The sequence below is a fragment of the Pungitius pungitius genome, chromosome 1 (genome assembly GCF_949316345.1).
Source record: "Pungitius pungitius chromosome 1, fPunPun2.1, whole genome shotgun sequence".
NCBI lineage: Eukaryota > Metazoa > Chordata > Actinopteri > Perciformes > Gasterosteidae > Pungitius > Pungitius pungitius.
The window spans coordinates 3,151,781-3,164,982 of record NC_084900.1 but is presented as its reverse complement, the minus strand read 5'-3'; the positions used below and the strand labels follow the sequence as shown (position 1 = coordinate 3,164,982).

Sequence of the window (13,202 nt, the reverse complement as noted above, 5' to 3'; positions counted from 1 at the left end):
CTCGGCACACTCCAAAACTCTTGAAAACCTCTGTGAGTATCCTACGTGATGACCTTTACAGACCTGATGTGCAGTTTTGGATCAAAAGTGAAAAATTGCCTCCATTGCGCCCCCTGGAAGATTTTGACGAAGCCCCGCCCGCACCCTGTTTGACCGACAAGTCCGCTGATTTTTTACCAAATGTATTAAAGGGAGACTTAAAAAAGTCTCTGAGGAATTTTCTCTAAAACAAACAGGAAGGCAGTTATAATTTTTTTAGTGTGAATATTACCTGAATTTTTGGCGGAGAGTGACCAATCCTATTTCAGTGAGTTTTCGAATTCTCAAAGCCATCAGAGGGTTTAGCTCTCCTGGTAAGAGACCGCCCCCCGATCCTATGGTCGTGAGATCGAGTCCCGACGAAATCATACTTTTTTTTTTGTTACTTCTTTTTTTAAACGCGTGTCCGGCTGATCTAACGGACAAAATGATTCAGGTAACTCTCCTTGCTGAGGTTTTTAAATAACTGTACACTTAGAGCAGCTGTGTCACACTCGTTTCAGCCACATACGGCTGCTGGGCACAGCTGCCGTATGTGTGGAGCTGGAGGGGGAGACGTGAGTGACCTGGCGTTTGCCAGCTCTAACGTAATGTATTTCTGTTCAAAGTAACCGCTATTCATGTTTTGCACTTTGTACATCGCCCTTTCTTAATTAATTAGACTCCTGATGTGACTTCAATTGTGTTTATTGAACAATGCTGCAAAATATAGTCCCCAAAGATCGCACTCTCCGCCATTTTGTATTGCGTAATCACAGTGAGCTGGTGGCTCCGTTGGGAAGCAACATACGGGTGGAGATGCAAACACGTTTTGTGATATTACGGGTTACTGTTAAGCAGTGGCGGCTGGTGATGGAAAAAGTAGGGGGGGCTGAGGGAGATTTCTGCCGTTTATTTATTACATTAACACCAAAGTAACGACTTAAAAACAAATAGCATCTAATGTAATTATTATGAATTTAGAATGTCCTTGTAGATTTCAAATATTGTTCTTTCAAAGACAAGGTCATACCAAGTCATACACATCATATTAGGAAACCAAGTCATACAAGGTGAACTTATAATTGCTGTAATTTGCGTCAATATTCAATATACACAAAGAGGCAAATAGTCGCTGTTATTACATGGAGTAACCACTAGATGAAGAAGACTGTGCATTACCAATTGTAATGGTGAGCAAGTCAATAAAAATTATTTACATTGTCTCCAGTGTTCACATAAATCGTACAGCAAACCACCTCTAAGACAGACACACAAAAAAAACATAAAACTCCTCCAGAGACACAACAGCATCTCCTCTGCTCCTCCAGGGACACAACAGCATCTCCTCTGCACCTCCAGGGACACAACAGCATCTCCTCTGCTCCTCCAGAGACACAACAGCATCTCCTCTGCTCCTCCAGGGACACAACAGCATCTCTGGAGGAGCAGAGGAGATGCTGAGTGCCTGGAGGAGCAGAGGAGATGCTGAGTGCTTGGAGGAGCAGATAAGATGCTGAGTGCTTGGAGGAGCAGATGAGATGGTGAGTGCTTGGAGTAGCAGATGAGATGAAATGTTTCATGTCCTGAACACCGTTTTCACACCAGACTCGATCGGTCGCTGCGGTTTTAAAAAGCAAACAAGGGAAGCAAAACAGCGAGTTAGTTACTCCACAGCCGGTTAGCCACGGCTTCCTAGTGTACCATGTCCGCGAAAAGCCTCTAGTGTACGACGCTTCCTTGTCTTTCACCTGCTGTCTGATGTTAATTTGTGGCTGGTCCGGTCCCATTTCTTTTATTTTTCTTTTTTCAGCCAGTGGTCTTCTTTCAAACGGAGTTTGAAGAAGAGATTGCACGGTCAATATGGTGTGGAAATGTCTCATGTAGTTGGTCAATTGGAACTATATTAGGCAGTAATAACAGCTATGGTTTTTATCTTAAAACAAAAAAGGATAACTCTGTTGGACAACTACTCAATTGTCTTGACGACATATAGGCCTGGATGGCTTGGAACTTTTTTAATTTTAATGACTTGGGTCAATGCAAAGTTTCTACATGGCTTAACTGATTCAAACTGAACTTACCGATATATTAAGCCCTGGAGGAAGAGTGTATCTTAGTCAATGTATTATTAATTATTTCATTCAGCAAAGCTCTCTTCAGGAAGACAGCCACTTCGTCATCCAGCGGGTTTGGTTAAAAAGTTAACATATCTTGATGGAGCAAAAGAGGTGGGGTTAGCTGTCGTCCTTCTACCTCGACTAAACCAAGGTGTGAATTAACCTTGATTGAGACTGCGTCTATAAGATATACAGGACAAGAAAAATGCACTGGATGTAAACTGTACGTGTGTTGAATCAATTATACGGACGCAAACTGGAGAACGAGACGAGCGTTTGCTGTGATTCTTGCGCTTCAGACTCTACCTTTATTTTACAGGAATGCATCTTTTTGTTATCGTGGTCATCGTGCCCGAGACCCGTAATGATTACTCTGCAGGTCTTTTGCAGCGGGGCAACAGCCCGGCGTCGGTGGATTCCGTTCGCGAGGCCGCAGATTCGGGTTTGAATGGCAGCCCCGAGAATGATTTGTTTAGTCTCTTTAGTCTTTTTTGACCCGCGAGCCCGGCCGACCGCCGCCCCACCCCGACGTGCGAGAATAGGCGAAGGCCCGTTCATCGCTGCTTGCAGCTTTAATAATAATTCTTGCAATTTCAATAGGGCTTTCGCCCGACTTGCAGTCGGCTCAGGCCCTAATTAACTCTTTCATTTATAGGAAAATCCAGATGTGCAGCAGCAGAGGAAGCTGTTTATTCTGAAGTCAAACCATGAACATTTGGAGGTAATGAAGCCATTTATAATTTCGTTAAATGTCATGAAACACCTTTACGCTCATTTTAAATAAGCGCTATTGTTTTTTTCTCTTTGGTTCTTTCAGATCAATAAAGACATCCGTGTGGCCGAAACCGCCCAACAAGAAAAACAGCTTTGTTAAAGAATTCATTTTAGGCAGCTTTGTGCTTCAAATAGCAGAAAATATTTTCTACAGTTAATCTATTAGCAGATGAAGCAGATTGTTTCACTAAATCTTTAATCCTGTGTAGTATTTTTAAAGTTTTGTTAACCTTTAAATGTATCAAACTTATTTTTCCTTCCATATGCTTTCAGCAGCTTCTTTAACAGTTTAAACTCCATGTTCCAATAATGCAGTGTAGGTTTTTTAAAAATATATTATTTTAAAGAATAGAGAAAGGTATTGCTTAAATCTTTAGGTTTAATGCTTTGATATAAAAACGTGCAATTGTAAAAGCTCTCTTTGAGAAATCTCTTTAAGTGTATGGATCATTTCATTGGCTGGACAGCAGAACCCTTAGAATCATATTAGATATTAGAACAATACCAAAGGGGCCTTTTAATACTTACTGAAATACAGGAAGTGACTTTACCTTTGACATTCATGCTGATCAAAATAATTCTCAATTTCCCCATGCGACCCTCCTGTAATACCACTGTGACCCACTAGAGGGTCGCGCCCCACATTTTGAGAAACAATGATGTGATCAATACACAAGATTTCAAACTATTTTTCCCTCCATTCAGAGGAAATTCATCTCCCCCTTTGTAACGGAAGGAAGAGTTTATTCTGAAGTCAGACTTTGAACAGCTGTTGTTCATAATTCTGCCCCCTAGTGTTCATGTAGAGAATTACGCATTTTTATTACAAGCAGCCACTTCTGAAATGGCCTTTTCATATACATTTGGATATTTTGAAAACTTCTTCACATCGACAATATATTTTAATAAATAATTACTCTGCACATTGTATTTTTTAAAGCAATACACATATTTTAATGGCATGTATGTAATAATAAAATAGTGAATCAAAGGTGTTAAATCGTCTGGAGTGAATATTTTAAAAGAAAGAAAGTTGTATAAAATCCTTGAGCGTGTCCACAGTAGAGTAGAATATTCGGCGCTGAAATAAAGTGAGAAACATCATCACGCTTCATCAAACTGACAGAAACTATTAACTTCTGGCTTTTAAAAAGTTGCATCTATGAAAATGGACAAAAGTCAGAGCTGAGAGAGCACAAAGAGAGAGGCTTTATAATTGCCCTCAATATCGGATTGGCTGAAAATGGCCGGAGTGTGGGCCAATACCGGGGTGCTCTGGAGGCAGGGCCAGACAATACTCCGCCCCTCACCTGCAGGACACACAAAAAAGGTGAGAGCAAGAGAGGGACACATCTCTACACGTAACAAGCAGCATGTGGACATACGTTCACTGTAATCTCTTCTAATAATATTTATTTAATTGAAGAAATGACTGACAGAAACACTGCTTACAGCTGCAAGTTTATTATAAATAAAATGTTCAAACATTACAAATTGTATTAAACACATCCAGGTGAAGATAAAATACAAACAGCACCTGTTAAACATTTTAAAACTACAAAAATGAACATAAATATTTTGTTTAATAACAAGCTTTTATATCAGAAGTAAAAGAAGAAGATGACTTCATATTGAATAATATCACCAACGCACTGAAGCTCAAAGACGTCAAACTGCTTTTTTCTGCTTTTCAAACCAGCCTCCAGTCAAAGTTTTCTACAAAAGCTTTAAAAAAAACAAAGTAACTGAGGAAAAAAAACACTCATTACCAACATTTGAATAAGTATACATGTAATAAGACTATTTTCCACAAGTAAAGCCTTTAAAAGATCTGCTCATCAACAAAATACTGTCTCATATCAAATAAGTTACACAATAATTACTCAAAGAGACAAAGATTTGGTTTTTCATGTCATCTGTTCCCCTGGTTCTGTCCATGCAGATGTTTTATTCATCTGAAAGGAGAGAGAAGGAAAAGAGATTAAAGGTTATTTAAGAGTAACCGGTGTAAGTGTTGTGTTGGACCTTTGCTGACTGCTGGTAGTAATACACAAGTACACTCACATTGTACTACATGGTCCGTTGTACTTGAAGTACCTGCAACTGTTTCCATCTGTGACCGGATGAGGGTTTTCCCCCCCCTCTTTCCTGTACACAGGGGTGTGGACCAGCGCACTTGGGGCTAATTCTAATTGATTGGGAGAGGTGGGATATTACTTAAGCCTCTGGTGTGTGGACTCGTCCTGTTGTCTTCTCCTGCTGGGTGTCTGTGGAGACGTGTCCGAGAGGCGCGCTTTATGTTTTGGCCGCTGCCCTGTAGGTCAACATTCTGCTGTGGTGTGGTAAGGGCAATGTTTCCATCTTTTGTGCCTTTTTATTCTCCTGTGTCGCCGTGTATGCGGCACTAATGTGCATCCTTTCATATAGCGACCCTGTCTGGGTCATGGATGTCCCCGTGTGGGTGGATGTTTACCTGGACTGCTGGCGTTCGGTGTCTCGGTACGATGCATGCCTCCCTTTTTTGACACATTTGGGCGTTATTAAAAATCTTAATCGTCTTAATTGTTATAGTGTGGGCCGCTGTCTGAGTGTGTGCGCAAGGTGGGTGCCACCGCCGGGGTCTGTGGGCAGCTTCACCTGTAATTTGGTAAGTCGCTGTGTCTGCCTGTTTGCTGTACATTAATTACGGTCTTGTTCTAACGCTGTGTTTCACAACATAGCTGGACCGGGCTGCAGCCTTGGACATGCTGTCGTGGGGCTATCCTGGTGCCACGACCAATTAATGGGTCAATCTTCTCCGGCGCGCTCCCCCCTCACTGAGACTGTTCTTGATACCGGCTAAAAACCTTTCTGAAAAACTGGTACAAATGTGGCTCTCTATATTGCGTGAACTGTTGGACATATTGCATGTGGGTTTTTTTCCTTTTTTGTTTGCATTTTCTTTATTATGCATGCTGGTTTATTGATTTGAATTGTTTGTTTATTGTTTTCTTTATATTCCTCAACTCCTTATCAAAGAACATATTGCCATTTTAAAAAGAGTATTAAACGACTATTTTTTTTATAATTATCTTCTGGTCTCTGACCGCTGATTTGGTGAACGGCTCTGCGTGCCTTAACAAGAATGGTCTTGGGCCTATCCCAAGTGGCGTTGCTGGAGTTTTTTTTCTTCCTGGCGTGTTATAGGCCGCTCGTATTGCCACACATCCTTAAATTTGGATCAGATGAGTGCATGAAGAGACACTTTATTCTCCTTTAATAAATCTCTGCCGACCTACAAAATAAAAGCCACAAGCAGCTTGTAAATGACGTCACTTCATGGTGAGATTCTGGCGTCTCGGGCCCTTTCTCAATATGCGTTCTTGTGTGGACTTTTGTTCTCGTGGACTCGTGAAACGTCATCAGTCGCAGCCCGAGTACTGTCCCAATTCTAAAGTCCGCATCTGGCCGAGAACGGTCATAATACCCGGATGTGACTCGCCCCGCCCATTTTACCGGGCACGCATCGGAGCAGGCTCGTCTGTTCTTGTGAGAGCCAAATATCCCAGAATGCATTTCACCTCAGCAACAGGCAACAACGACAGAGGAAAATAAAAACAACTTTATGTCGAAGTTTATAAATACTACTTTATTTAAGGAGCTGGAGATTCAGGCCACGCAACCGTATCAAGTCCACTGTTTTTGTGACCGTGGCCATTACGTCATCCTTTTCCAGTACCTTTCCACACAGAGCTTCTTGACGGATGATGCAATGATTGGTAACCATTTTCTCCTTTATTAGTCCAACTAAAGCTTCTTTTTCTCCAATCATTGCAGGTGCAGCATCGGTAGTTAGCACCACCACGTTTTTTCCAGGGTGACTTATTTTTACTTACGGACTTAGACCGCCTCAAAAAAAGTTCCTCGTTGTCGTCCCACGTAACGCATCCACATCCAAGGGTTCCTCGGTGAGAGAGAGGTCCGTCCTCACGGCTCGCATGAAGAGGGACAGCTGCGATGTGTCGTGTTGTCTTTGCTTTCATCGGCGACCAATGAAAAAGCCAGATGACCGCGGGCCTCTTCGTCCAGCTGTGACGTCACATTCTCTGCGAGCTCTCGAACTCTGTCTGCGATAGTGTTTCACTTTGAAAAGTGTGTGTCGGGTTGGTGGTCACGTGTTCACACACCTTTAGCTCGCGCCGCTTCAAGAAGGCACCCTCAGAAAAACACACGTTGAAGCGCGGGAGATTTCTTCAGCCTCAATAAAGCTCGCTCTCACTGCTGCATCACTTTTGGCTGCAGCTTTTGTAAATACCAGAGGTTGGAAAAGTCATTGTTACGCAAGTAACATGTAAGTCTCGAGTCGTTTTCCTCGAGTCCCGAGTCGAGTCAAAGATGAGGCAAGTCTCAAGTCGTGTCCAAAGTCTTAACATTTAAGCTTCGATTCATTTCAAGTCCTTTTATTATAGTGGGGACGGGGAACCCTGGGTGATGGTGCGCTGCCTCACAGACCTAGACTACGAAGGGAAGGATAATGGTGGATCGACTGTGACTGTGTTATAGTACTTTAAAACGGACGTTGACATAATGTTGGCGAGGATTTCCATCGGAGTCTGAATCCGGTTTCAAGAATCCCGAATTTTGTAAGCATGAACGAGCTGTCTCGTTGATACGGTCAAATGCTCGTGAGTTACGGTACATTCGATAAGGTGCTCAGCATTCGTTCAAAACTTACCTTTATTTGTGCAGCTTCAGGTGTCGAACAAAGTTGGACGTTGTGGCAGCTCCGTCTGTAATCTTCGACCCGCATGTTTTGCAAATAGCAACTCGTTTTTGTCGACTACCTCGTAATTTTTATAGCCAAACGAAACTATCTTCGGTATCATTTTTCCAACTGGCGCGTTGTTGCGCTTCATTAGTTGTCGTGCCTGTTTAGATGCTGTCGAATCAGAACCAAATGGACTGCAGTGATTGGATGTCGTGAAGGCAGCGCTCTCTGTATACAGGTGGCGCACATTTTTTTGACAGATGCAGATAAACGGAGCGGCGCGGCCGTGTGAAAATGTTTTCCCCCAGTTTTCATGGGAAGTAGTAAGTCTTCTCGAGTCAAAAGGCTCGAGTCAAAGTCAAGTCACGAGTCATCGATGTTAAAGTCCAAGTCGAGTTGCAAGTCTTTGTACGTTTTGTCGAGTCTGAAGTCATCAAATTCATGACTCGAGTCCACACCTCTGGTAAACACTTCCTGCTGCGATTTAATTCTTGGACCATTTTGTGTTTTTCTTCAAGGGGATGTTTAGCATATATTCAACCGCAAATAATTAAACTGAACTGAATTCAATTTAATTTTTCGTGGTTGAATAATAAAACGTTGAATTATTTGCGGTTGGATTTTTGCAGTATTTTAACGTTGTAAAACATTCAGATACATAATTTCAATGCATAAATATTGTAGCGATCGGAGTGGCAGATTGCGTTAGGCTGCGCTGGTTGGCGCATTGCATTATGGGACAATCTTTGGATGCATTTAAATCCCTATCCTATTCATGCGTGTTTTTCTAGGTTCTGTTATGTTGTGCTCAAGTGTTAGTGTTAGTTTAACGTGTAAGAGTGTGGGCACCATGACCCAACTTAGTGTGGCTGTGGTTGAACTTCTGTGTTCAACGCCCTCATGAGGGGTCCACATCCTAAGGTCTTTGGGTGTATGAAACACAGGAAAAACAGCGAAAGAAGGTTAAGACTCCTGTCTCATTCATCTGGCCAAGCTTGCCACAATTTTCAGTGCTAGAATTTTATTCATTAATTACTTACACAATACGATGACGCAGACTTGCATCCTTACAGGATGGTAAAAAGTTAACAATAGAATGAATTTCTTAACCATGCATTCATTCACAACAATTATCCTATCATTTATGGATTGGAGAAATTTCCACCGCTTTGTTGTCATCTTCTGACTCCACCTGGGGGATGTGTACGAGTCTATGAGGTCACAACACGTGGCTCTCGTCCTTCATTCGGATGTAAGTAGCATGTAGAGACACACTTCAGGAGTCGTCTCCACATCTGCCCCTCGGCCGTCCTGCATCAGATGTCGCAGCGGAACTGAAGAGTGACGTCTGTCATCTTCTTCCTGTAGTCTTCATCGAACTGGAGACTCTGGGCCTCAGAGAAGTGGTTCCTCCAGTCACCGACTTTCCCTGCGAAACCACGGAGAATCACTCGGGGTTTTAGCTCAAAGTGAGGGGTTCATTTTCTTCATGTCACACACATTTATTCATTTTTAGTTACCTTTTCTCATGAAAGGGGAGATTTTGAAATCCATCACAGCTATGCTGGAGTAGTTGACCATGTCGTCCTTTTTCATGTTATCAAATTGCGATCTATCGATAATTCTCTTCTTCTCCTCGTCCGAACGGGACAAACCCAGGAAGCAGCAGAGCTTCTCTATTTCCCGCCCGGTATCCTGGAAACACGATGATGATGTTGTTTTTGTTGTTGTTGTTGTTGTTGCATTATCATCAGCTCGGTGGGACTAGCAGGCCTCAGCGGGAAGAAGTCACTACATCACCTCCACCAGATCCTCGTAGAAAACGTAATGGAGATTGGGGTAAGTCTGCTTCTTCTTCCACCAGCCGTTCACGTGGTCGTACCAGGACCCGAACATCACTGAGGGCCCCGGGAACCAAACACCAAAGCACCTCAGGAGCCGTTTAAAGAAGTGGGAATCTGTGCCGCTCACAGGTCGTTTGGTCGTGCTTCACACTCACATTTCCCCTCCATGAATCGGTGGACGTAGCTGCTCCAGCCTCCGGGCTCCGGCTGCATCCTGTTCATGCGATCAAAGTGGAAATATGACACCACGTTGTCTTTGGCATTGCGGGCCACGTAGATGATCTGCAAGAGAACAAGACATTTAAACGATTGGACGATTTCTCCCCCCCCCTCGGTGTCTCCAGCTGATTGGTCTTGATTTAATGAATCAATGGCACTTTGGCCTCGACCTTTATTCATTGATATATAAAATATGTCTCATCCATTGAAATAAGTATTGAACACGTCACCATTGTTCTCAGTAAATATATTTCCAAAAGAGCTATTGACATGAAGTTTTACCCAGATGTTGGTAACAACCCAAGTAATACATACACAGGAACCAAAACAAAGAAGTTCAGAAATAAGGTTATGTGTAATAATGTGAAATGACACAGGGAAAAAGTATTTTAAAAGTATACGCGTATACGTGATTTTCTTCTTCCACAGAAATCTTCAGATCTTGAAGGTTCCGTGGGCCTCTTCTATGAATCTTGATCTTCAGTTCTTTCCATAGATTTTCAATGGGATTTAAGTCAGGTGATTGGCTGGGCCATTCTAGCAGCTGTATGTTCTCTCTTTGAAACCAGTTGAGTTTCCTTGGATGTGTGTTTGGGATCATTGTCTTGCTGAAATGTCCATCCTCGTTTTATCTTCATCATCCTGGTAGATGGCAGCAGATTTCTGTCAAGAATCTGTAAATTTGCCCATTCGTCCTTCCTTCAATTATGTGAAGTTTGCCAGTACCATTTGCTGAAAAGCAGCCCCACCTCCAAACTTCACTGTTGGTATGGTGTTTTTAGGGTGATGTGCAGTGCCATTTCTCCTCCAAACATGGTGACGTGTTCAAACTTATCTCACCCGCTGTGTATATATGTATATATAATATCCTCATACTACTACTTGGTCTGTTTCAGCATCTTTCATGTAAATTGACGTAATCCAAATCAACAACACACACTACTGACCCTGCAGTTTTGCTCCCAAAAGGACTTTGGCACAAACTGCACAGGAAGGTGAGTTTTAATGACTCGAGGAGAGGTGGGGAGCTTGTCCACTGCGTCTTTTCCTGCAGGAAAAGAGGACGGTGGAGAGAGCAAAGCATTGAACCAGGACGGTTCTTCAACAGTTCGACACAGCTGCAGTGAGGAGTCTTGAATACCTGAACCAAAACCTGGGCTTGTGAGCTCCAATAAAGGCACTCTTTCAAATATCGGGATAGTCTGGCGCTCTGTTTGACCAAAATATAGGAGGTCAAGGATGTAGGAGACCCAGGTGTTTCCTAAAGGACAGAGAGACACCTCTATAAGCACATCGTATTATCTGCAAAGCATCGTATGTCAAGGGCCTCGCGGGCTACCTGCTTTGGGGTATGTTGCAACGAGAATATCACCCGGCTTGGCCTGGAAGTTCTGAACGTTCTCCCAGTTGTCTGTGAAGAAGCGAGTCATCGAGACTCCCTGGAAATCAAAGATTTCAGGTCGAGGCAGTAACTGAAGGAAAAACAAGCAATGAATGCAAGGTTCAGGTTTCACAGGAAGCTTGTAGGGATCTGCTTTGTGTCTGTATGCTGCCACATGTGTTCACATAGTGCATTAAATCTACGAATACAAGTTGAAACGTAAGAAGACATGAAATGTGATGAATTTAAACCGGTAGAAGCCTTCTGAACTCTATAGTGTACAAACGGACTATGTTTTGTTATTTGAGGATGTATAGTCATGTATAACTGAATCCCCTTTTCTCTTTCTTGCTTCTTTGACTATTTAACTGTTTCAATCTTTCATCAATAGAGACACTGACCTTGCCCGGAGCAGAAGACATGCTGGCGGCTGTAGACCTTCCTCTTCTCCTGCTCACAGCTGTTTACCAGAGAAGCAAACACGCTTTTACTCCTTTTCTGTCCTTGTTGCGTAACACCTGGACCTGTGTAATCGGAGGCCAACAAATCATTGCATGCGTAACCTTCAGTCAGTTATTAACACGAAACTGCAGGACAAACAGACCAGAGACCTGTTTGAAGTGATTTATGAAGACAATGTTAAAATGTTCCATCAGAGATCCCTGACAAGTATATTCATCACAAAGCAAAATGTTCTGCTCAATCATTAATATCAAATGTCTGTATAAGTTGAATGTTTATGTAAAAGAAATAAATACATTTCTGCCTCCATGGTTAATTTACACAGTAAAAACATTTCTTAACAATTAAATATTGTTTATTGAAATGAGAAGTATAGTTCTGGGCTGAAGACCCTTTTTTGTGAGCGGGCAACCAAAAAATTTTAAAAAGCAAGAAGGTGGACCTTGGTTAGAGATTGTTAAGTCATAATATGTTTTTCAAGATAGAAAAAACACCCCATTATCAAATGAGAATAAATAGAGTGGTGGAAATTTGTGGATTGAAGCCTTGTGAGAAATCAAAAGTATCTTCAACTCGCTTTGTGATTAAATATTTATTACTAACTAGAATATAGAGAAATCATAAAGAATACAGAAATCATCAATACAAGCCATAAGTACAGACAAAGTCAAATGACTCAATTCAGCTGAAAAGGGAAAGATTGTTCCTTCTCCCTCAGAGCAGCAGGAAGATCTGACTAAGAGAAAAGGGGAGAGCAAGAGTTTTATACACTTTGAAGAGGGACCTGTGTTGTTTCAGCACAAAGCCCCATAACGGAACATGATAAGGATCGATCAATGGGTTCCATCAATGGGTTCCATCTGCTAAGACAGGACGCCATCGTGAACTAAGTCAGGTCACAAGTTTCTCACGAAAGGTCACACACCAAGTTCCTGAGAGACTCACAATATGCAACTCAACACATTCTCCCCCAACAAGTAACAAAATACATTCATGAAATGTTTTGGGTATGTTTTTTTGGGATTTGATTACATTTTCTTCTTTTTTTAACAAACAATGCTTGGTTTTCTTACACCTAACTAGAGTTTTTTCCTGATTACTGATATTGTCAGGCAGCACTGATCGATGTTAAGCGGAGCAACCTGGTAAAAAATGAAAAGTTAATGCTTGTGAATGTAATGATTTTAAAGTCAAGTTAAAAGAATTGGTCACTAAATACGCTGTGAAGAAATGTTGTATTGAATGCATTGATTTGTATCTCTGTAATAAACATAAAATCTAAATAATGACCCAGTGAAGAGAACGCATTTATTGTAACCACAAAATAGTCATTTTAGCGAGACTCTCCAAAGTATTATTTACAGAAATGTATGATGAAAATAAATACATTTCATAAATATGTGGTTGGACCGCCTGACATTTTATTTATATAATAATAAATAATAAAATAATATTAAAACACTATGAAAAGTTCTATAACCACATGTACTTGTTTAACCCCATTGTTCCACACTCACATGTATTCATTACATCCAGGACTTTTTTTAACTAAAAGACTTTACAACACGAGTTACTTGGATCCTGTTCTCATCCTGAATTGATTTAACCTCTTTAAACAGATGTGTTTATCACAGGAA

General features: G+C 41.6%; 1 protein-coding gene across 2 annotated transcripts; it reads right to left on the bottom strand.

The window, feature by feature from the left end:
• Positions 1-8,559: 8,559 nt before the first annotated feature.
• On the bottom strand, positions 8,560-11,634 carry LOC119221784 (cytosolic sulfotransferase 2-like). 2 transcript variants are annotated; one of them, XM_037477857.2, is made up of 8 exons: positions 11,505-11,598; positions 11,062-11,161; positions 10,864-10,983; positions 10,670-10,770; positions 9,659-9,785; positions 9,460-9,557; positions 9,180-9,354; positions 8,560-9,088 (listed from the first exon to the last, which is right to left on the bottom strand). In XM_037477857.2, the coding sequence occupies exons 1-8, from the start codon at positions 11,523-11,525 to the stop codon at positions 8,976-8,978; spliced, it is 855 nt and encodes a 284-aa protein (XP_037333754.2). In that variant the 5' UTR covers positions 11,526-11,598; the 3' UTR covers positions 8,560-8,975. The 2 variants fall into 2 exon arrangements, with proteins under 2 accessions (XP_037333754.2, XP_037333753.2); XM_037477856.2 differs by having other exon boundaries at positions 8,561-9,088; positions 11,062-11,194; positions 11,505-11,634.
• Between the last annotated feature and the right edge of the window lie 1,568 nt (positions 11,635-13,202).